The sequence below is a fragment of the Pseudomyrmex gracilis genome, unplaced genomic scaffold (assembly GCF_002006095.1).
Source record: "Pseudomyrmex gracilis isolate BER0280 unplaced genomic scaffold, ASM200609v1 scaffold_26, whole genome shotgun sequence".
NCBI classification, from domain to species: domain Eukaryota; kingdom Metazoa; phylum Arthropoda; class Insecta; order Hymenoptera; family Formicidae; genus Pseudomyrmex; species Pseudomyrmex gracilis.
The window spans coordinates 1,124,051-1,146,387 of record NW_018020610.1 but is presented as its reverse complement, the minus strand read 5'-3'; the positions used below and the strand labels follow the sequence as shown (position 1 = coordinate 1,146,387).

At 40.9% G+C, this 22,337-nt stretch overlaps 1 protein-coding gene and 1 long non-coding RNA gene across 10 annotated transcripts; one reads left to right on the top strand and one right to left on the bottom strand.

Moving 5' to 3' along the window:
• Positions 1 to 435: 435 nt before the first annotated feature.
• On the bottom strand, positions 436 to 1,520 carry LOC109852243. 3 transcript variants are annotated; one of them, XR_002249981.1, is made up of 5 exons: positions 1,443 to 1,495; positions 1,291 to 1,388; positions 999 to 1,146; positions 763 to 852; positions 436 to 611 (listed from the first exon to the last, which is right to left on the bottom strand). It is a non-coding gene; the product is annotated as an uncharacterized LOC109852243 (long non-coding RNA). The 3 variants fall into 3 exon arrangements; XR_002249980.1 differs by having other exon boundaries at positions 436 to 852; XR_002249982.1 differs by lacking the exon at positions 1,291 to 1,388 and having other exon boundaries at positions 436 to 852; positions 1,443 to 1,520.
• Positions 1,521 to 2,134: 614 nt separating this feature from the next.
• LOC109852223 (E3 ubiquitin-protein ligase HUWE1) lies at positions 2,135 to 22,335 on the top strand. Of its 7 annotated transcripts, none has more exons than XM_020423187.1 (44): positions 2,135 to 3,620; positions 4,659 to 4,749; positions 5,025 to 5,243; positions 5,381 to 5,620; positions 5,704 to 5,766; positions 5,861 to 6,082; positions 6,194 to 6,465; positions 6,552 to 6,828; positions 6,912 to 7,556; positions 7,647 to 7,916; positions 8,013 to 8,522; positions 8,644 to 11,270; positions 11,409 to 11,649; positions 11,736 to 11,889; positions 12,007 to 13,273; positions 13,586 to 13,706; positions 13,795 to 13,900; positions 13,994 to 14,278; positions 14,390 to 14,546; positions 14,639 to 14,780; positions 14,859 to 14,985; positions 15,071 to 15,220; positions 15,355 to 15,516; positions 15,614 to 15,805; positions 15,886 to 16,150; positions 16,219 to 16,434; positions 16,514 to 16,742; positions 16,836 to 17,016; positions 17,125 to 17,494; positions 17,576 to 17,752; positions 17,883 to 18,504; positions 18,592 to 18,764; positions 18,865 to 19,046; positions 19,140 to 19,199; positions 19,299 to 19,394; positions 19,483 to 19,610; positions 19,699 to 19,939; positions 20,035 to 20,310; positions 20,401 to 20,589; positions 20,690 to 20,877; positions 20,972 to 21,105; positions 21,227 to 21,392; positions 21,485 to 21,675; positions 21,814 to 22,335. In XM_020423187.1, the coding sequence occupies exons 2-44, from the start codon at positions 4,705 to 4,707 to the stop codon at positions 21,914 to 21,916; spliced, it is 12,681 nt and encodes a 4,226-aa protein (XP_020278776.1). In that variant the 5' UTR covers positions 2,135 to 3,620; positions 4,659 to 4,704; the 3' UTR covers positions 21,917 to 22,335. The 7 variants fall into 7 exon arrangements, with proteins under 7 accessions (XP_020278776.1, XP_020278773.1, XP_020278775.1 ...); XM_020423184.1 differs by having other exon boundaries at positions 13,571 to 13,712; XM_020423186.1 differs by having other exon boundaries at positions 5,704 to 5,772; positions 13,586 to 13,712.
• The last annotated feature ends 2 nt before the right edge of the window (positions 22,336 to 22,337 follow it).

Here is a 22,337-nt window from a genome sequence, read left to right as displayed (position 1 = left end):
CTCGGCCGCGCGGCCTTGACGGGGCACTGACCTCCGCCGCGCGGCCTTGGTGGGGGAGGGGTCATTGACCTCGGTCGCGCGACTGCGGTAGAGTCACTGACCTCGGTCGCGCGACCGCGGCGGTGTTACTGACTTCGGTCACGTGATTACGGTATATATATATAAATATACATATATGCGTATGTGTGTGTATTGTATATAGATATAGAATATTACACATATAATATATATAATATTCTCTCTTTTACTCTTTTCCTTGTCACGTGTTGTTTTTCCACTTCTCTCTCTCACTATTTTTTGAGTTTGATTTTCATCCGTTATTTCTGACATTTCTCATATGTGTATTATATGGTTTATAAGACGTATATACTATCTGTCATCGCGGTGACAAGTTGTGTTCACTGACAACACGTTAAATAAAAATAACGTTAGCGTGCGCGTAGGGCGCGCCTGTGTTGTACTAGTTAAGTAAAAAACGGCTTAACAAAATAAGAAATAATTAAGTTGGACCAAAGAGCCGCTAATTCCATATTTCTTCGTGCCAGCATCCTATTGCCCGAGTCGGCTCTCCTGGCTCGCAAAACGAACACCTCTCTTCTGCGTGATTGTGTCTTAAACACCAAAAGACCAAAGAAAATTAATAGAATTAACTATAAAAGAAAGATTTTTAAATAAGTTAAATTTTTTAATAAGTTAAATACACAAACTTATTTGAAGTTTTAAAATAAAATGTGTATTGTTTTGAACTTGCAAATATACAACTACTCTGTAGACTGTCTTGAGATTGCGGCCGTCTTACGGCTCCTTCGGCGCCGCAAACTTCTCTTCGGTGTGTAAACAATCTGTCAAAACCTGAAACAAAAAAATGACAGGAGAAAATTAATAAAAATAAACTATAAGAGAAAGAGATCATTAACTTTTTAAATAAGTTAAAAAAGTTAAGTTTTAAAAAATAGAAATTGTATTTTGTTTTGTATCTGCACAAGTACGACACTGACTTTAAACTGTCTTGAGATTGCTCGAACTCGTTCCTCCAATGCTGCAAACTCGTTTTCGATGCAATCGAAAGAAAATAACGACGCGCACCACGTTCCACCAGGTCTCCTTCTTTCCACTCCTTCACTTCCTCTGTTCACTTCTCCGTTACTACTTGAAAAAAAAAAAGAAAGTAAATAAACATAAATAAAAGCAATAAACTCAAAGCCATACTTGTATACCGATTTAACTGTATTATTTATTTGCACTTATACCGTAATGTTATATTTTTTTATTAAAAATTACATTCCCTACCGTTGCGATATGAGATTTAGTTTCCTCGCTCGCGGAAATAGCGCGAATAGACGCGATACGAATCCTCGCAGATTACCGAGTTATTAGCGAGCGCGAAGCTGTTAAAAATTATTACAATATGATCATTGACAACAATAAACGTCAAAAATTACCTTAAAATCTAAAAAAGAGAAGTTCCGCTCCGTGTCGCGCGTCCACTACCGCTGTCTGTCGGAGAATGAATATATCGCGACTTCGCCCCGCGCGCGAAGTCGCGATTCTCAAGATATCGAACCGCGCTCAACAAAGTCGCGATTCTCGAGATATATCGAACCTGCGCGCGCAATTCAGACAAAACGCGACAGAGTAACTCGCAGACCTTAGACCATATATACTTATAGACACGGCCTGTAGATATGAATCCACGAGTCGAGGTGAAGCAAAGATAATATCATCTACGTGACGTCACATGTGGGCATTCAGCAATGGCTAAACGCGGCCTCGTAGATGATATTATCTTATCTTCAAGGCGGTTATCTGAAGCCGTCTATAACCGCGCCTTTGCTTTGCCCACATGTGACGTCATGTAGATGATATTATCTTTGCTTCAAGATAGTTGTCTGAAGCCGTGTCTATAAGTATATATGGTCTAAGTCGCAGACGATCGGCGCCAATGAAAGATCGCGCGACCACGCCATCGAATCGCGACCGAACAAATCGCTTCGCGTCTGCGCGCCGAAGCGGTTCGGTCGCGGCATCAGCGGATTCGCTGATAGGCGTGAGTTCAAATCCGATTCACATGTCGCGCATCGCGCGATGAGAATTCGCGACCGAAAACCCTCCTCATTCCGTTCGAGCTTTCTCGCGAGCGTCACGCTTGCATATCATTGTCGCGCGCGTGCTTCGCTCTCGAGAGAAACAGTAACACGCGATGGAAGGATCAGCCCGTTAGGGCGCATCGTGGTAAAAAGAAAAAAGAAAAAAAAATAAAAGAGGAAGAAAGGGAAGCGAAAAAAATTGGAAACCACCGAACGTGATTGCGCGTCAACGATATATCCGTTTGTTCGTGATTAATCGTGCTCGCGATAAAAGCGCCGGACGGTGTGACGTTGAGAATTTATTCTCGGTTGAATATCTCCGCCTGTGTATTAAAAAAGCAGGTTGTGTTCGACGGCGCGCTACGCGAGGGGCAGCGTGTGTATGCGTGCATGCGCGCGCGTTAATATATACGCAACACAGGCGTCTCTCGACGCAATAAATATATATATATATATATATACATATATATATCTGCGAGAAACGGACGAGTGGCCAACAAACTGTGGCGCGTTGATGGTAGAGCGAGTTGGTGGCGAAACGACGACGACGACGACGACGACGACGAGGAGGAAGAGGAGGACGAGGAGGACCACCACTAGGACGCGGTGTGCAACGGCACACGCGTGGTGAGGTCTGTGAACCGGAAAAGCGAGAAAGAGAGGAAAAGAGAGAGAGAGAGAAAGAAAAAAGGAGACTGTGCGAGATTGTTCGAGAAACATCGACTTGGCGATTGCTCGGGGCCCAGTACGGCGTGCGCGGACCCCTGCGTGTTCCGCCAAGGTTAAACGAAGACAAGACTATCCTGTCGTCGTGATGTGGAATGCCTCGCTAAAATGGCGGTGATCGCCACCGTCGTCGACCGATAGAACAAGGAAGAAACGAGAGAGAGAACGAGCAGCGGCTTTCCGCGACTGTGGCGCTTGTTTTGCGCGGTTTTGTTTTGGCGCACGATTGGTGCCGCGAGAGTTCACGCAAGCCCATCCGGGAGTCCCCGGCTATCAAAGCCCTTCATTTCGCGCAACCCACTCGTTCCCCCCCCCCCCTTTACCCTCGATCGCCGGTCCCCCCTTCACGATCCCTCGGTCTTGGTTCCCCTTTGTCACCCTCCCCGCCATCCCGTTTTCATCATCCGAGTTCGTGGCTCTCCTCGTCCGTTTTGTTTCTCTCGGGTTCTTGCCGTCTTTGTCGCGAGAACCGAACCGCGGTTATCAACGTGTGAGACAGGCGAGAAGATTTGCCTCTCCCGTCCCCCCTCGACTGTGGTGTATGCGTTTGATGACAAAAAGGCTGACGAGAGAATCGTGTGCGCAACCAACAGCTCCGATAAGTGATTCCGGATTCGCGGGGTTTGATGCGACCGCGATGCCCGTGTTGCATCGCCACGCTCTTGACGTGAAGAAGCGCCTTGGACGGAACTCGAGCGCGACGTACGAAGAAGCGAGGAGTAATAGTGGTGTTGCTGCTGCTGCTGCTGCTGCGGCGTTATCACGAAGAAACGTCGAGGGCACGAAAGTACGACGGCTCATCGCCAGGTGAGAAAAAAAAAAATCGTGCGTAATCGTCTCCTCGTGGACGGATGGGAGGAAAGGGGCCGCGAGCGCGCGCGACCATCGTTTCTTGATTTTTTTTCTTACGTATTCTTTTTGTCGAGAAGAAAACAGAGAATTTTTTCTCGAGACAGTTTTCTCTGTTTGACTGTTGTTGGCGTTCAAAACGGCATCTCGCGTATCTCGCGTTTCACCTTCAAACGTTTATTTACGAGGGCGCATGTTTCACAGAAACTGTCAGTGTGGCCGTTCGCCGCCAGAGTGTTATCGCCGTAACAATCTGTTGTCTTTATCATTGTTCTCTTCGTAAACTCACGCATAGGTTAGATTATCCTATCGTGTCTTCCCCCGATGACTCTGCAGATTAAAGCGTGAATGATTCACTTTTCCAAAACCTAATCGCGTTAATATATATATATATATATATATATATATATATATATATATATNTATATATATATATATCTTCCGCATTATCGGCATAACAGATATTTCTGGATCGTGTAGGGGTTAGGCTGAGGAAAAAGTTACGCACTATAAGTAGAAAAAAGAGAAGAGAGAAATCCAACCTAGATAGAGACCTATTGTTCAAAAAAAAATTGTTCATATTATTGCGTAAAGTCTCTTGACTTGATGGATTTCGTCATGGAAAAATGGATCAAGTAATTCTGTTAGAAGTGATTTATTCGTTTTGCCAGTTACAATAGTGAGAGACAAAAGAAACCAATGTTATTTGATAAAAATAAATAGGTCTTTAATGAAATTATCCGATCCAACTTCTCTATCAGGAAATAAAATCCATCCAACCGTTTTTTTTTTTTTTTTTTGTACACCCAATATATTGCAATATATGTTTCACAATAGCCTTTGTTCCATTGTGTGAGATCACGTGTATTTTTCATATCCAGGACAGATAACTTTACACATCAGGGAAATGTTATCTTAGACGAGAAAATTTTTCACACACACAAAATATAAAAAAAAACACTTTGTATGTAAAGAAAAATCTTTCAATTTTTTCAGACTTTAAAAATTTGGGAAGAAAATTATATATTAAAAACTCATCAAAATGAAAATTGATCGAAGCAGACTCAAAAAATCCAGTTCTGAAGTGGTCAGTATCTATCTTGTCTCAATATTTTTACTTGAATAATTATTATGTAATAACTATTATATTACAGACATGTAGATTTACTTTGATTTGTTTGAAAAATTTGTAAATCTTTTTCTAATATTTTAAAATTAAAAGTGATTTTTATTATCTTATTGTTTTTAAACTTAAAATTTTAGTTTGTAAACTAAAAGTGTTTGTTTGATTCTATACAAAAAATGTAATATGTATGTAATTTATTAAACAAAATCTACTAAATACTATGATAATATTTTTAGCCTCCGGAATGTCAGGCACTTATAAGCAAACTAAGCTCTTGCTCACATGCGGAACTGCTAGAAGAACTAAAGCAAATAGATGCATGGACTTTTGGCAAATGCGAATTGTTGCATTGGATCGATGTCTTGGATCTTAGTGACAGTATTCTAGAAGAAGCTGCCGCAAGGAGCCCTGATAATCCATGGGAATTAGCATGTGATCTTCCTCAAAATAGAGAGGTTTGTTTGTAACGAACGATTCGTTTTTCTTTTTTTTGACTTGCAAATTAATTAAAATTTTTCATTACATCAAGTTACAAATCCACTATGTGTAGTATATGATGGGTTACAAAACTTGATTTTTTAATTTGATACAGGCGAAAGAACTGCTTCTCCTGGTTCTCCAGTTTACGACAATGTTGATCGAGCACTCATTTTCACGGCATTTGTACAACAGCATGGAACACTTGGTTACTTTATTATCAAGCTGTGACATGAATGTAGTTCTCGGTGTATTAAATCTTCTGTACATGTTTAGTAAACGTAGTAATTTTATTACACGTCTAAATAGTGACAAACGGCAAGCTCTACTCAGCAGGCTTAATCATCTAGCAGAGGTTGGTGAATCTATTTATATGTAGAACAAAACAGTGTACAAGTTTACATAACTCGTATATGTAACGTAATTTGACTTTTGTAGAGTTGGGGAGGAAAGGAAAACGGTTTCGGTTTAGCAGATTGCTGCAAGGAATTTCCCGAAAAGGTAAATGTACGATAATTTTGTAATAATACGTAATTGTAAATTTTGATAAACTACTTGCGTATGTATTATTTTTTCTTTTTTTTTTACTTTTTAGCCGTTTCCAACAAGTGCTACAACACTGCATTTTGAATTTTATGCCGAAAATCCGATTGTATCCGAACCATCCGCAACCGGTTCTGCATCTAGTACAAAAAAAGTTGGTCAAACGAATCTTGTAACATATATACATATAGAAAATGTTGATAAACTTGGAAAAACCCCAGCGCAGATTATGAATGATCTGTTGAAAGTCTATAACGTACCCCAGGAACGACAGGTAATAATAATTAAGTTTTTAATTGCATCTTTGAGCAAATGATGACAAAATAAAATACGTTCAGAAGAGATAGTTTTTTGTTATACTTGAGATAATGTTACTTTTTTTTAGATGGCTCTATTGACGCATATAAGGTTAGCGCATAGTTTCTCGGATTACCGAAAACGATTGCAATTCGTACAAGCTCGGCTTCAAGCATTATCCGTGCTTGTATACAGCAATGCGCTGCAAGAAAATGCACACAGTCTTCTTCATGCTGGACTTCTCGAAGAACTGGTCGAGTTGTTGGAACTTCCATACGTACATCTTGTTGAGATTCGTGCGGCAGCATTACGTACTCTCACGAGTATTATACACTTAGATCGTAATCCACATTTTCCTAAGTGAGTATAAAAAACTTTATTCTAAAATAAATTTTTTTCCCACGTTTAATCATTGATGATATTAATTGTTGTATGTGATGTTTTAGAAAACCTGGCTCGAGATTAAACATGATAATTGATGTCACCGGAGCCAGTTCGTATCACGGATTCTTACCCGTTTTGGTTCGTACTTGTATAACAACGTTGACCTCGCCACAACCGGGTGGACAACCGTTTCCCTTGCCACTGGCAACAGCTTTATTTAGCTTTCTTTATCATCTTGCGAGCTACGAGGCAGGTGGGGAAGCTCTCGTCAGTTGTGGCATGATGGAAAGTCTCTTAAAAGTTATCAACTGGCCAGGCAGTGAATTGGACCATATAACGGTACATAATTTAATTTTTTGCAATGTTTTTATTGGATTTTTTAATTCATATTAGTTTATTTTGATTGAGTTTCTTTTTTGCAGTTTGTAACAAGAGCAGTACGTGTCATAGATTTGATAACAAACATAGATATGCAAGGTTTTCAAACTCACAATGGCTTGGCAAGCTTTATCAATCGTTTAGATATGGAAGTTAATGTATGTAGAAAAGAACAACCGTTTGAAATAGAACCGCTGTTGTATCAAGATGCTCCGCAAACCTCGCGCGAAAGATCGGTAGATAGAGAGGAAGCATCTTCCGCTTCACGACGTGAACCCGAGGCTTTTGACGAGCGGGAAGAAACATCCAATCCTATGGAAATATCAGAAGACGAAAACACTAGTTCCAAAGCAGACGAGAAAAGCGAGCAGCAACCAGATTATTCTGCCGCTAACACAGGCAAAACATGTTTGCCGCAACGTGCCGCTCTTCTCAAGTCTATGTTAAATTTCCTCAAAAAAGCTATTCAAGATCCAGCATTTTCTGACAGTATAAGACATGTTATGGAAGGTACATTGCCATCTTCCTTGAAACATCTTATTAGCAACTCGGAATATTACGGCCCTTCGTTATTCTTACTCGCTACCGATGTCGTAACCGTGTACGTTTTCCAAGAACCGTCATTATTATCGTCTCTGCAAGACAACGGCTTGACTGATGTTGTGCTTCACGCTTTACTTATAAAAGAAGTGAGTACAGAGTAATTCTATATCGCAAATATGAAGTCACACGTTTATTATTTAAAACTTAAACTTAACAACAATTTTAATAATTTTTAGGTTCCTGCCACTAGAGAAGTATTAGGTTCTTTACCTAATGTGTTCAGTGCACTATGTCTAAATCAACGTGGTCTTGAATCATTTGTAAAACGACGACCATTTGAACGCTTGTTCAAAGTACTTCTCTCACCTGCTTATCTCTTAGCAATGCGACGACGGCGAAGTACCGATGCACTAGGTGACACAGCTTCGAATTTAGGTAATGCTATGGATGAGCTAATGAGGCATCAACCGAGCTTGAAAACAGACGCCATTGCGGCTATTATCAAGGTATCTATATATGTGCAACAAATGTGTGTTCATTTAATTGCTACTGCTTTCTTCATTATTATTTTATTTTCTCAAATGCTTTCTTCATTTTTCCAGTTACTCGAAGAGTTGTGTGTACTCGGCTGCGATCCGCGATACATATGTTACCGTGCCGCTAGTAAATCTGAAAGTTCACCTTCAAATACCACTTCTGGAAATCGTCAATCGTCCGGTCAGTCAGTCGGCGTCGGAGTTGGAGATTCCGGTGGTAGCGGTGGCGGAGGCGGCGGAAGTAGCAGTGACGAAGAGGAAGAAGATGAAGAGGAAGCTAGCACGAGTTCGCATCCGCAACGAGAAGAGCAACCTACTTTATCACCCGCACAACCTGGACCGCCACCTCAACCAAGAGAAAAAACTCCCATTGCTTTAGTCGAATACATACACAATGTCATGAAATTCGTAGACGCTATACTGAGCAACAACTCGACTGATGATCACTGTAGAGAATTTGTTGCCCAAAAAGGACTCGTTCCACTTCTTTCGATTCTGGGTCTACCAAATTTACCTGTCGACTATCCTGTTGCACAGGCTGCCCAATCCGTGGCATCAGTATGCAAAAGTATCTTGGTACGTTTGAATTTTATTTAATTTATTGTAGCTGCGTGTGTACATATGTGTATATAAAAATACATATTTAATCTTACAGATCATCATGTCTTATTGTATGAATATAATTTTATGTTTACAGAACCTTGCACACGAACAATCGGTACTCAAGACAGGTCTGTCTCAGTTGAACGAAGTCTTAAATTTGCTGAAACCGCTTCACAGTCACATGGAATCTCCCGGCGGTTCTGTTTTATTGCACGAACTTGCGTCAGCACCCAATCTTGAAACGGCATTCACAAGTGACAATGCGACACCTTTGTTGCATGCCATGAATGCGGCTCACGGATACGTAGTTATGTTTGTTCATGTTTGTCGCACCAGTCAGAGTGACATTCGAAATCTTTCCATAAATCATTGGGGTTCTGAGTTGGGCTTGACCGTTCTCAAAGGATTATCTGAGTTATATATGTCTCTTGTTTGGGAAAGTACATTGTTACTCGCATTATGTAGTGAGGATATTATCCCGGCCGGGTGTGATTTCGGTAAAGAAGACATGGACAAGCTGATGCCACCTGAGTTGAAAACCGAAGGTGAGGCTTCCTCGTCTTGGTCTGGTACCATACCGTCGGATATGGGAAGTAATGGGATGACCACGGCTATGGAAGCTCTCAGCACGGATCCGCCACCCGTGCCCATGGAAGTAGACGACAAGAGCGCTACCACCGAAAAACCAAACAGCTATCAATTGAAATACATTAAACCACTGCTCGGTGCATCCTCAAGACTTGGCAGAGCACTTTCTGAATTGTTTGGTTTACTTGTAAAACTTTGCATGGGTTCTCCGGTGAGACAACGCAGAGGACAACAAATGCCCTTGACTCCCACGGTTCCCTCTCAGGCAGCCAGAAGTGTTGCAACCGCTCTAAACTGCTTGCTAACGCGTGGCTTGTCATGGGACAAATTGCCACCATCGCCTATTCCGAAATTTAAACTAACTTTCTTAATATGTTCAGTAGGATTTACTTCGCCTATGCTTTTCGACGAAAAGAGATTTCCTTATCACTTAATGCTTCAGAAATTTGTTAAACTGAACGGTCAGAATGCATTTTTCTCCACTTTTCACTGGGCATTATCAGGCGGAGGTCAGTTTCCATTATCGGAAGGACTGGAGCATCCGAATCTACCGGACGGAACTGGCGAGTTCTTGGACGCATGGTTGATGTTACTTGAGAAAATGGTAAATCCTAAGGCTATCTTGGATTCGCCCCATGTAATATCGACAAAGTGCACGGGAATATACAAGGTGTACGAAACGTTCGATCCAATAAAATATCTCGTGGATATTCATAAAAAAGCCTTCGAAGCGGTAATGCTGCTATGGGGTAAAAAACCACTTAAAAACTACGGAAGTCGTATGACGGAATCTATCTTATCGATTTTACGACATATTCTACGTGGCGAGAAAATCATCAAGGAGCGTCTCGAGAAGGAGGAAAGCGGAGATGGTGCGACCGCCAGCGGCAGTGGCTCGAGCGGTGTTGGCAGAAGCGCTGGAACTGATCGTAGGGATGAAACGGAAGCCGATGTAAATCCTGAATATTTGAGACAACTTATGGATATGGGATTCAGTCGCGCACACTGCATAGAAGCGTTATTACACACGTTGACTGTAGAACAGGCGACTGATTATCTCCTCACAAATCCCGCTACTCTACGCAGACCCGACGCTCCTGTGAGCGATGTCGGTGGGCAAGGTTTGATTATGGATCTGGAATTAGCGGACGACGATCAAATAATGCACGCGATCGCGATGTCGCTCGACAACACTGAACCGCACAAGGATGACGTTTCTCGCGAAATCACAATCACTGAAAGCATAAACCAGTTCACCCAAAACGCGCTACCGCAGTGTCTCAATCTGTTGGACATTATGCCAGAAACGGTGTATAGAATCTGTGATCTTGTTGTGACGATCTCGAAGAGAAACGGTGACGAATGGCGTGACGATATGTTACGGCAATTGATACGCGAGGTTGGCCGTCTGGTGGATTATTTGATCAACGTCGCCGAGAGCCAGGACGAGAATGCCGGCTCGCGGTTGGTAGAGTGCGAAGAGGCAAATAAACTTGCCGGACGTCTTTATCTCTACACACTATTTTTTGAAGGCTCGTTCCAGGAGATGCGTGTTCCATGTTCTCAAATAGTAGAAGAGTGCGTGATTTTAGACAAACTCGTGCGTTTGTTGGTAGTGAGCGAAGCTCCGCTTACCGCCAACAAGAATAAAATCACGAAAGAAAGCAAGGACAATTCGGTTGCGCCAAGTGTGAAAACGCCAAAGTGGTTGGCGCCGTTGTTACTGATCATTGATCGTCTGGAGAAGGTGGCCACTCTCACAAAACGCAAGCAAATGATGCACAAGGTCACGACCAGAGCGTGGAAGTGGTTCGACTTGAGTACTGGCAAGTGGACGCTTTATTCACCTATGAACAACAGGACTATCAACGAAGCGTATTGGGCCGGTGAATCTAGTGTCAGAATATCGTGCAGTCGGCGCCGCTATCTTATTACTTTTTCTTGTATGACGCAATTGAATGAAGATAGCGATAATCGACGTCCGATCACTATGGGTTTCAAGTTGAACACGGACAAGGAAGACGGCGGCTCTGGTTCTGACTCGAATATGGACACCGATGAGAGTCCATTGGAAGAGAAACGAAATACAGTTGTTCAAGGATTGGATCCCAGTATAGCGCCGAGTATTGTACGGTAAGAGAAACATTTTGTACATTGTGTTAAAACAAAACCAACAGCTCACACACACAAAACGTTTGTTACGACAATAAGCTTTTCTTTACAATAATCGTCTTCACGATGTTTCACATAAATTTATGTTTTATGTTACAGCGCTTGTGTGAAGTTGCTGGCGATACCGGTGGAACGGGACACTTTGAACGCTCTGTTGAAATTGTGTTTGCGACTAACGAGAGACTACAAAAATGCGGAAGTCTTCGCACGCGAGGGCGGTGTTAAGTTGCTTCTCGATATGACGCAAATATGCAGTTTTACTGGCTGTATCAATCTCTGCACGTTACTGATACGACATACACTCGAGGAACCACGCACACTTCGTCTCGCTATGGAGAAGGTACGTACAATAGATAACAATTTCCATTAGCTCGATGTACATGTGTAAAGACCGTATTATGCATTATTCATTTGTTACCTTTTCAGGTTATTCGTGCGCGCACACAAAGCAATATACCTCCTGCGTACAAAGAAATACTTTTCATGACGCGGCAGATTAGCAGCGCTGTTTGCCGAAATCCAGAAGTGTACAGAGAAGTCTGCGAGAATATTCTTCGAGTTGACATAAGTTGTTTAAAAAGTAAGTTTTTATCAACATACAAAAGCGCATCTTGCGTTTTATAACAATTTTAAAACAATAATGATTGATTGTTTCTTCTATGTCGTTTTCTAATTACATTCTCTCATCGTCTTGTAGAAGATGACGTTGACAACAGACTAGTCGTCAAAGCCTTACCTCCTAATCATTCGCCAGCGTTACCAATGGTGGAAGAAGTATCCATAGGTGTTATACGCGATCTGTTGAATGCGTTAATTAAACCGATGCCAGTCTCACAGGACGACGGGTCGGCGACTCCCACGAGCCCTGAAAAGAAATCGTCACACGCGACAACCTCGGGAATAGGTAGTACTTCATCGTCAACCTCCGGGATGGGCAGTGCTTCGTCGTCGACGTCGTCTTCACGACGAGATGTACTGAGAAACAATGCAACGACCACCAACGAACCCTTAGACGACGACGATCAAGTGTCCCAGATCATTCCTCTAAAGATTTACACTGATATCAGTAATAACAGCAAGGTAGAACCGGAAGAAGCGAAGAAACCCATTTTGACCAAGTCCGCAATATTAAAAATATTAGCCGAAGCAGTCAGATCTTACGGCGCTGTCGCTAGTCTCATCACTGAACACACGTACAGAGCTGGGCAGAGTGAGATGGTGACCGAGGATACAACAGCTTTGGCGTTCTTGCTCGACAAACTTTTGCCAATGTCGCCTGAAAATTCGGGCGATCGAACGTGCAGCAGTATGGCAAGAATGTTGATCGCCGCCATAGCTTCGTGCACTCATTCGCCGGATGTGCAAACCACTTTGGTGACCGAGGTGAAGGCGGCTTTGACAAGAACACTCGCACTTCCAGAAAGTTCCGAAAAACACGCTCAGCTTCAGTTGCTGATCGGATTGATCTCTACCATGATCGACAGCTGTCCTCCCAATATATCGCATACTCAACTGAGAGCCTCTCTGAGGGCTCATCAATACAACAATGTCAATTACATCGTCAGAATAATGCTGCGGAAAGGTATAATCACCGATTTGGCCAAGATTCCGCACAGTCTCGATTTGTCGAGTCCAAATATGGCTGGTACAATTAATGCCGCTTTAAAACCATTGGAAACTTTATCGCGTATTATTAATCAGCCGATGCCGGGCGCGGTAAATAATAAGTTCACGAAGCCGAAGAACAGAACTGTTCAGGAAGAACCGATCGGAGAGCAAACAGGTACCACAACCTCCGAAGCGACACACGCCGTGGGCGAAGAGGCCAACGAGGACGCGGAGAATACTGAGCATGACATCTCCGTGACTGCGGAAAGCTTGGAACCTACCTCGGAGAGTCAAGCGCATGAAGAAGGCGACGAGGCAGCGGCACTAGAGGATATCATGGATCAGCTGCTTGAAAGGTAACGACGCGTAAATTGACGATTCAATCAGATTCAGATGAACGTTATGCAATTCAACAAAATTTATTTTAAAATTTATATACAAAGTGCCTGATTACTTCAACATAGCAAGTAATCTATTGATTGTTGATTTTTTCTTTTTTGCATACATTTTGACACACTTTAATATAATTTGAAATTTTATTATTTTCACGATGTGTTTCTGTTTTATTTATGTGTTGCACACGTTCGCGAATCTTTTATTTATTTAATAGTTTGTTTAATTCATGAAGGCTGCAGTTACTTATAATCAAGTAGTGTACTGTTTTCCAGGGACGGTTCCGTCGTGGCGGAAGAACCGTCTTCTCGCCCGCACAGACCAATGGACATTGATGACGAAAGTCTCGCAATGCGTGATGCAGAAGGCGATTTCGATCCGACTCGAGATACCACAGTAAGAGTAACGTCGCTTTTTTATTTTTTTTTTTTCTCCAATTTTTTGATATAATATTTTCGCAATCTACAATAAATTTCTATTTCAGGAGGACTTGATGAGTTCCGACTCGGATTCCGATAGCAATCCATCCGATGATAATGAAGACGAGGTGCAGGATGATGAGGACGAGGAGGAGGAAGAGGAAGATGACGGTAAGTAAAAAACACTTTTGATACGCATGGCAAACGCTAGTCGAAGCGGAAAGATCGTTATCTCACATTCTTATTTGTGTTACGTTGTTGCAGGTGAAGAGAACGAAGAGGAGGAAGAGGAGGAGGAAGAAGGATCTTCTAATTACGAAGAGGATGGAATAGATATTTACCGTGAGGCCGTGGAACACGGCGTTGTTCGTATGTTTCCTTCTGAGCGCGATGATGGCAATGTTGTGATGATACAGCACAACATTGACAATCAAGACATCGCGAATACGTCAACGCCAGTTAACACGCGACCTAGTCTTCCATGGAATACGACATTCCCACTGCCGTTAGGCTTGTTTGAAGAACCTCCTACAGGTTCGGAGAATAATGGTAAATAACGAATAATAAGAAGTTAATTTTTACTTGATTGTTTTTTGATACAGGAGGATTGTTTATGTATAAATGTGTTTGTGTATTTAATAAAACATTTTTTATATTTAGGTATCAGTACTCATCCGTTGTTGATATCGCAAGGAAGTTTGGATACTGCAAGCACTAGAACTCAGCGACAACATGCTCTACGACAACGTGCTCAACGATATCAATACCTTCAGTTGTCCAACCCACGTAGTTCAAATCCACCTGTAATATTACAAAGGTATTTGTCATCGCATTTATGTTTTTCGAATAATATGAATGAATACAAACAGTACGTATTCTTTTTTGTTTCAACTGTGTATTTTTATGTAGACTCTTGGGTCCGGCCGCGCAAACTTTGTCCGCCAGTCAAGTCTTAGCGTCGAGCTTCAGAGATACGCGTGTTGTCGTGATGGATAATGGATTGGGAATATTCACTCACACTAATCAAGAGGAGGAACAAATTGATTACGTCGTACGTAATATTGCTGTAAAAATACAAACGTATTCATAAAAGCGCAAATTGTAATTTTTTTTTTTTTATTGTCGGTAGGATCAATCCGGTTATCTCTTTGGACCAAGCCTTGCTGCAACTTTGAACAACATACCCACTGCGTTGCATTGGTGGATCGAAGAAAGCAAGCAATTAGATGGGGACTCTCAACCAGACTGTTGCGTCTGTAAGTACAAGGAAATTTATTTTTTGCATAATGTGCAATTGCAATTATCATATTTAACTTGTTTTTCTTTTTTTTTTTTTTAAAGGTGTTGTCCACAAACTGATTCCCGAATTGGAAAAACACAGAAACGCCGAGCTTGCCGAGCGCAAGGAGAAACGTAAAAAACAACATGGCTCGGAAAAAGAAGCTGAAAAGGATAATAAAGAAGAAAAGGAACGTACAAATAATGCCGAATGTAAGTGTATTTTTATTGTATATATATTATTTGTTTCTTTTCGATATCGAAAAGTAAATACTCGATTTTCGAAAACAAAGGCGATGTTTTTTTTAACATCCGATATATTTTGTTTTTTTTTTTTTGTTTTTTAGCCGAATCGCATAGTTTAACACAAATGGAGCAAGATGAGCAGAGACCGTCCGCTTCCACATCGCAAAGAACTGACGTTCCTCCGCTCGTGGCCGCTCTTCTCGGAGATGGAACTGCCGTGGATACCACTAGGCAAGAGCGCACACCAGAAGAAGACATAATCGGTAAATTATTACGCACGTTGATGAAATAAAATTGTTATATACGTAACGCACACATATGTACGACAGAAATTGTCTCTATGTATTATTTACATATTAGATGTAACAGGTGAAATGGAAGTGACAGTACAAGAGGACGAGGAGCGACCGCCTCCTCCGCCGCCGGAAGAACAATCCACTTCCGACAGCAGAGATCCTCGCACCGCAAATCGAAGTTCTACATTAGAACTGGCAGAAAGTATTGTTGACTCTGTGCTGGCACCGTGCACATCCGAAGCAACTATTAGACTAAGTAATATATTTTTATAATTCTTTTTAAAATCAGACTAATTTTATCGATAAAACTGCGTACTAATACTTTTCTGTCATTAGACCTAAATGAGTCTAACGACACCGCACCTACACATCTTGTTCCATCGGTGCAGCCTGGACAAAGCAATACCGAAACAACAACTCCTGCCGAGTCATCGTCCAATCACACTTCTACCGCGCCAATAGTGGTAGACTTCGGTCAGGAAACTAGCGAGGACTTGTCAAGAGAGAGCAGCGATTCGGCCGATTGGATTCGCAGGCTCTTACGGGATGACGCTCAGTGTTTAACATTGAGCGATATCGATCTGCGACGTGGTGAGCGAAAGTAAGTATCTTAAATCGAGTTTGGATGCAGATAGATTGGAACAGTTTTGAACATAAATGTTGTTGCAGTGCAAATGTTGTTAGTCAAGATCCAACGTCCTCGACATCCGAAGCAAGCGTCACAGCGAGCACGTCCGAACAATCGTCGCAACAAACTTCTCAACAACAGCAGTCGCAACAACAGTCCATCGGTCAAGAACAGCAGCTACCGGACGGTGTTGATCCGTCATTCTTAGCTGCCTTACCCGAGGATATGCGCGACGAAGTGATTGCTGAACAGCTCAGGTTAATTATCGCTTCTATTTGAGATTTATATATTGTTAAATAATAATACATAAATAATAATTACGATATGCATCAACAGACTTCAACGAATGCGGCAGCGCGCACAAACTTCGGTAGTCGAGGAACTCAGTGGGCCAGTTGAGGTAAATCCTGAGTTCTTGGCTGCTTTACCACCCGCTATACAAGAGGAGGTTTTGGCGCAGCAACGCATGGAACAGCAACGACACGCCGCTGCATCGGCCAATCCGGAAGATCCTGTGGATGCAGTCGCGTTCTTCCAAAATATGCCACCTTCTCTTCGACAAGCTGTTAGTATTTTCAAACTTGCTTTTTTTATCTCTGTGAGCAGTGATGTTTTGTTGTTACTTCTGTGAAGCTAATGTGTGCTCGCTTCTGCGCAGATCTTGACCGATATGGAAGAGTCTCAGATATCCGTTTTGCCACCGGAATTAGCTCAAGAAGCTCAAAACTTGAGAAGAGAATGGGAAGCACGTAATCGGCACATGATGCAAGAAAGATTCCTGAACCACGTTAGTCAAAGTAACACGGCTCTTTCGAGCATATTACGAAATTCTGGCAGAGGTGAGTTTTTGTGTCAGATTTTTTTGTGCACGTATATAAACAAGTGTAAATATGTATAATTTGAGTAGTCAGAAATGAGATTTATTTATTTATCTTGTGTCGATGTAGCGCGTGGTGGCGGTACTCGTTATGCTATTCACGCAGTACCACAGAGATCGCAGTGGAGTTCATGGAATAGTCGTGGCGACACGAACATTGCGCATCAAGGTGCTGGTCTACGATTACGAGGACGCCAATTACTTGACCATGAATCAATGGCATGCCTGCTAGTTTTGTTATTCGTTGACGAGCCTAAAATTAACACGCTTAGGCTTCATCGAGTAATAAGAAATCTCTGTTATCACGGCAGCACGAGAGAATGGGTGGTTAAGGCATTGCTAAGCATTATGGAGAGAAGCAACGACGAAAACAAGGATATAACAGATTTCAGTGGGAAATTTAAAAGGAAGGGACTGTTAAATTCTCCTATGGATTTGTGGTAAGCGTTTACATCAATTGGACATTTTTGAAGAGCTTGTAATGTTTAATAATAATAACAATGTCTAATATATTATTTTAGTTTTCCAAAGATTTTTGACCAAAGAAGCAACACACAATCGTGGCTAAATATTAGTATTGACGCTGCGCTCGGTTGTAGAGCTAATGTGTTCCACATAATACGTCATGCCGGAAAGAAATCTGAAAGGCAGGGCAATATTATCGCGATTCATCCGCAAGCAGCACCTACTGTTTGCAGGTTAGTATCTTGCAAAAGTACTTTGCAGCTACATAAAAAAAAATCTACGCGCGATATCTTTTTGTAGATCTTTAATTAAGAAAGTTTTTATTAGATATTTAATTGTTATGTTTTCATTGAATTATTGCAGACATACTTTAGACTTGTTGATATCACTAGCTAAGAGTTTTCCTGGATATTTTGTGCCAATAAAATCTAAGGACTCGGACGATAAGGATAGCAACAAGGATAAGGATTTGAATAGTAGCAGAGAAGAGGGCGGTGCGAAGAACAAATCGACATCTAAGGTGGGAAAGAGCGATCTTCCAGATTTCTGGGACTTGCTTCTTAAACTTGACTCGTGTGCGTCCAAGAAAGGAAAGTCGGTCGCGAGGACCCATTCGAGTACGAATCTGGGAAGCGAGCCGGAACACGGCACAACGACATTCGAAGCTTCCGCATTTGGCCAACTTATCTCGATGCTCAACTGGTCCGTGATCAAACGAAGTAGTCAACTAACTGACAAGCTGCTGAGATTATTGTCCCTGATCTCCATCGGCCTGACAGAAGTTAATCCTTACCGGCGACAGGAAGGAAGCGCAAAGAACAAAAAGACGGAAGTTAGTAAGGAACAAAGTGTTGCGTCGCCGGAAGGACATCTCAAACTTGCCGTTCAAGTGTTAACTAGTAAGAGCTGTTCCGAGGAAGGACTCGAGGATGCGACAGCGCTGCTACTCAACTTGTCTCATTGCCCTGATCCCACCAGACAACTTGTACGTATCTGCAAGCATACATGAATGAATATAAGAGATCTTGATAACACGTATAATATATCTTTTTTTTTTTTTTTTTTATGTTAGATATTAAAATTGCTTCTGGAAGGAGCAATGGAATTGGCGAATATGGTATGCGAACATATCAAGGATTTGATGATAGAACTGAAGATTCTGAATCGCGAATTACACCGAAGAAATTCTCTGGAGGAACAGCCATCAACCAGCAGCGGAAACGGACGAGGAATTCTATTGGACAGGTAAAGAATTCTCGTGTATAGCACGCAATTTTATATCCCAAAAATATCAAGTATCGAAAAACGAGGCATTCACGTGAAAGCTTTTTTCTTTTTGTTTTAGATTCACGAACGAGAATGTGGTTGTCACAGCACCGAGTAAAGTAAAAGCCGGAAGTGACCTTCAATTACCATCAATGGCTGCACTTGTCAGTAAAACCTCTAGTCAGGCATTCTTCTTGAGAATACTTAAAGTTATTGTGCAAATAAGAGAGGCTGTACGTTTAGCAAACAGCAAGAAAACAGGTACGATATGCGTGTATCGACATTATTATTGTCTTTTTTGTTTTTTGCGATAACTTTCCAAGAGTTACTTAATTGTGACATTTCTTTTTCAAGCTAATCAAACATCAGAGACAACTATGGATATAGCCACAACAAATAATGTACAAGAGACAGGTACTTTCTCTTTCCATTTCTGTTTCATTTATGTTTCTGTTATTTTTCTTCCATATTATCAGTTATAAAAAAAAAAAAAAAAATTCACATTTATTGCAGCCGCCGATAACGCGGATGCCGATGTTCCTATGGATACTTCACAAGCAAATACTTCGTCTAATGTTGATAATTCAAAGACGTCCTCTTCTCGTAATGGTAATTTATCATCATATATCAAACATCACGCACACAATCTATAAGTGTATATTACTTGAAACTATTTTTTTATTTTTTTTATTTTCAGATGAGGACAAAGCTGCACTTCCACTGCTGAGTGAAAGTTTAGTGCTAGATAACTTATGGGAAACTCTTAGTTTTTGTTTGCTCGAATTAGAATACACTCCTGATCATCATGCCGTCCTTGTTTTGCAGGTAAATTCATACTTATTGCTTTGAAAAAACTGCTGTAATCTGCGTATATATATACAGATGTTTACATACGTATGTTTAAATATTGCAGCCTGCGGTAGAAGCGTTCTTCTTAGTGCACTCTTCGTCAAGTACATCTCGAGATCGTGACAATCGCGTTAACACGACTAGCGAGAATCGAGAGATCGTGCCAGATTCACCAGTTTCTCCAATATACTCGGACAATGACGCTACATCACAATCGGAAGCGCCTCCCAACGCTTCTTGGGATATGACTCCCGTTCCACAGAAAACATTGCCACCAGATCAATTAAAGTTCCTCAAATTTGCCGGTATGTATTAATTGCGACAATGAAAGTTTTATGTGATATTTTTTTAAATTATCATTTATCTCTAACGTAAATAAATATATTTTATTCTGATATAGAAACGCACAGAACTGTATTGAATCAAATTCTACGGCAAACGACGACTCACTTAGCGGATGGACCATTTTCCGTATTAGTGGATCACACGAGGGTGTTGGACTTCGATGTAAAGAGACGTTACTTCAGAACGGAATTGGAACGAATGGATGAGGGTATACGTAGAGAAGAACTGGCGGTCCACGTGCGTAGAAGTCACGTTTTCGAAGACTCGTTCAGAGAGCTTCATCGAAGAAACGCCGACGAGTGGAAAAATCGCTTTTACATCGTATTCGAAGGTATGGATTTTTTCTACGTGTTTTCTGGTTCTGAAAAAAAATACTCGTGCGCGACAACAAACTCTAAATAATGCTTCTTCAATTCGAAAGGCGAAGAGGGCCAAGACGCTGGAGGTTTGCTGAGAGAATGGTATGTCATTATCTCGAGGGAAATCTTCAATCCGATGTACGCCCTGTTCACAGTCAGTCCTGGCGATCGAGTGACATACATGATAAATTCGTCCTCGCACTGCAATCCCAATCATTTGTGTTATTACAAATTCGTAGGTCGAGTAATTGGTAAGTACTTTTTTTTATTATTATTATTTTTTTTTTCTTTCTCACACCAAAGAGATATATGGAAACAGATGACCTCAATTGTCTTGATCAATTGTTGCAGCTAAGGCTATTTACGATAATAAATTGTTAGAATGCTACTTCACGCGTAGTTTTTATAAGCATATACTTGGCATACTTGTGAAACATACTGATATGGAAAGCGAGGATTATAGTTTTTACAAAGGACTTGTTTATCTTACTGAACACAACATTTCTGATCTGGGATATGAGTTAACATTTTCCACGGAGGTAAGGCACGATTTTATATATATTATATATTTTCGCGTAACTCTCAACAATGTTTTTTGAACAAACTACACAATGTGTGCGTCTTTTTTTTTAGGTGAACGAATTTGGTGTCAATGACGTGAGAGATTTAATACCAAATGGACGTAATATAGTTGTTACAGAAGAAACCAAACTCGAATATATTAGGCTCGTGTGTCAAATGAAGATGACTGGAGCAATTCGTAAACAGTACGTATAGCTAATAAGCTTCAATATTCAGATCCAATGACGCAATTTGTTTGGAATTATTTCAATTATTTATCTCTTGGACTCGTTTTCTTATGAACATTTTATTTATTTTCTTTTACAGATTAAACGCATTCTTGGAAGGTTTTTATGATATTATACCCAAACGACTGATCTCCATATTTAACGAACAAGAACTTGAGCTATTGATCAGCGGCTTGCCTAATGTAGATATCGAAGATCTTAAAGCGAACACCGAGTATCATAAATACACTGCTACGTCTTTGCAAGTACGTATTTTAATATCATTTGTATACATTTATTCGATTTTGTATTAATTAACAAGATGAGAATTATATGTTTTCTTCTTTCTTTTTTATAGATTCAGTGGTTCTGGCGTGCGTTACGTGGTTTCGATCAAGCAGATCGTGCGAAGTTCTTGCAGTTCGTTACCGGTACGTCTAAGGTGCCGCTGCAAGGTTTCGCTGCGTTAGAAGGAATGAACGGTGTACAAAAGTTTCAAATTCACAGAGAGGACAGATCAACAGACAGACTTCCGTCTGCTCACACTTGGTATGTACATAAAAAGAAAAGATATCTACACTTTTATAAAATTTGTACAAATATATCAACATTAAATCGATAATAATTTAAAAATGTGCAGAATTGGTAGATTTAAATGGGTTTTTTTTTCTTTTTCGTTGTTTGCAGCTTCAATCAATTGGACTTACCGGTATATGAGACGTACGATAAACTGCGTACAAATCTACTCAAAGCGATTCACGAGTGCAGTGAAGGATTCGGATTCGCATAAGCTTTTATTGGAATGCTGTTGTATATTGTAGCAGTTCATCGTATAAGTGTTGTCCTGCCTGTTCAGAGATTAAACGTAAAATGAAAACTCGGTCCCTTAATAAATTATGCGTTCATGCATAGTTCGATCGGCGAAATTACTAGCGACACGCTTGATCATTCGAGATCTAAACAAAAAAGTAAAAAATAAAAAAGTAAAAAAAAAAAACCAACACGCGGTTATATCGATATATAAATATATATATACATATGCAGATACACCAATATGTATATACATATGCTACTTATGATGTAATTACGTGAGGAGAATCTAACGTAAATCTGAAGGTAGTTTATTTTGTTGAGAATCTTGGAAGGAAGACGCTGAGCTTAAACGATAATTCCCAACAAAGAATGATAAGGAGAAGTTAGTTTGGTTTTAA

What these genes read in the sequence shown, in the direction of transcription:
- LOC109852223 (XM_020423181.1), top strand. Translation starts at nt 4,705, where the DNA reads ATGAAAATTGATCGAAGCAGACTCAAAAAATCCAGTTCTGAAGTG. An exon ending in ACGTACAAATAATGCCGAAT is followed by an intron (nt 15,221 to 15,354) that starts GTAAGTGTATTT and finishes TTTGTTTTTTAG; the next exon opens with CCGAATCGCATAGTTTAACA. An exon ending in ACCAGAAGAAGACATAATCG is followed by an intron (nt 15,517 to 15,613) that starts GTAAATTATTAC and finishes TTTACATATTAG; the next exon opens with ATGTAACAGGTGAAATGGAA.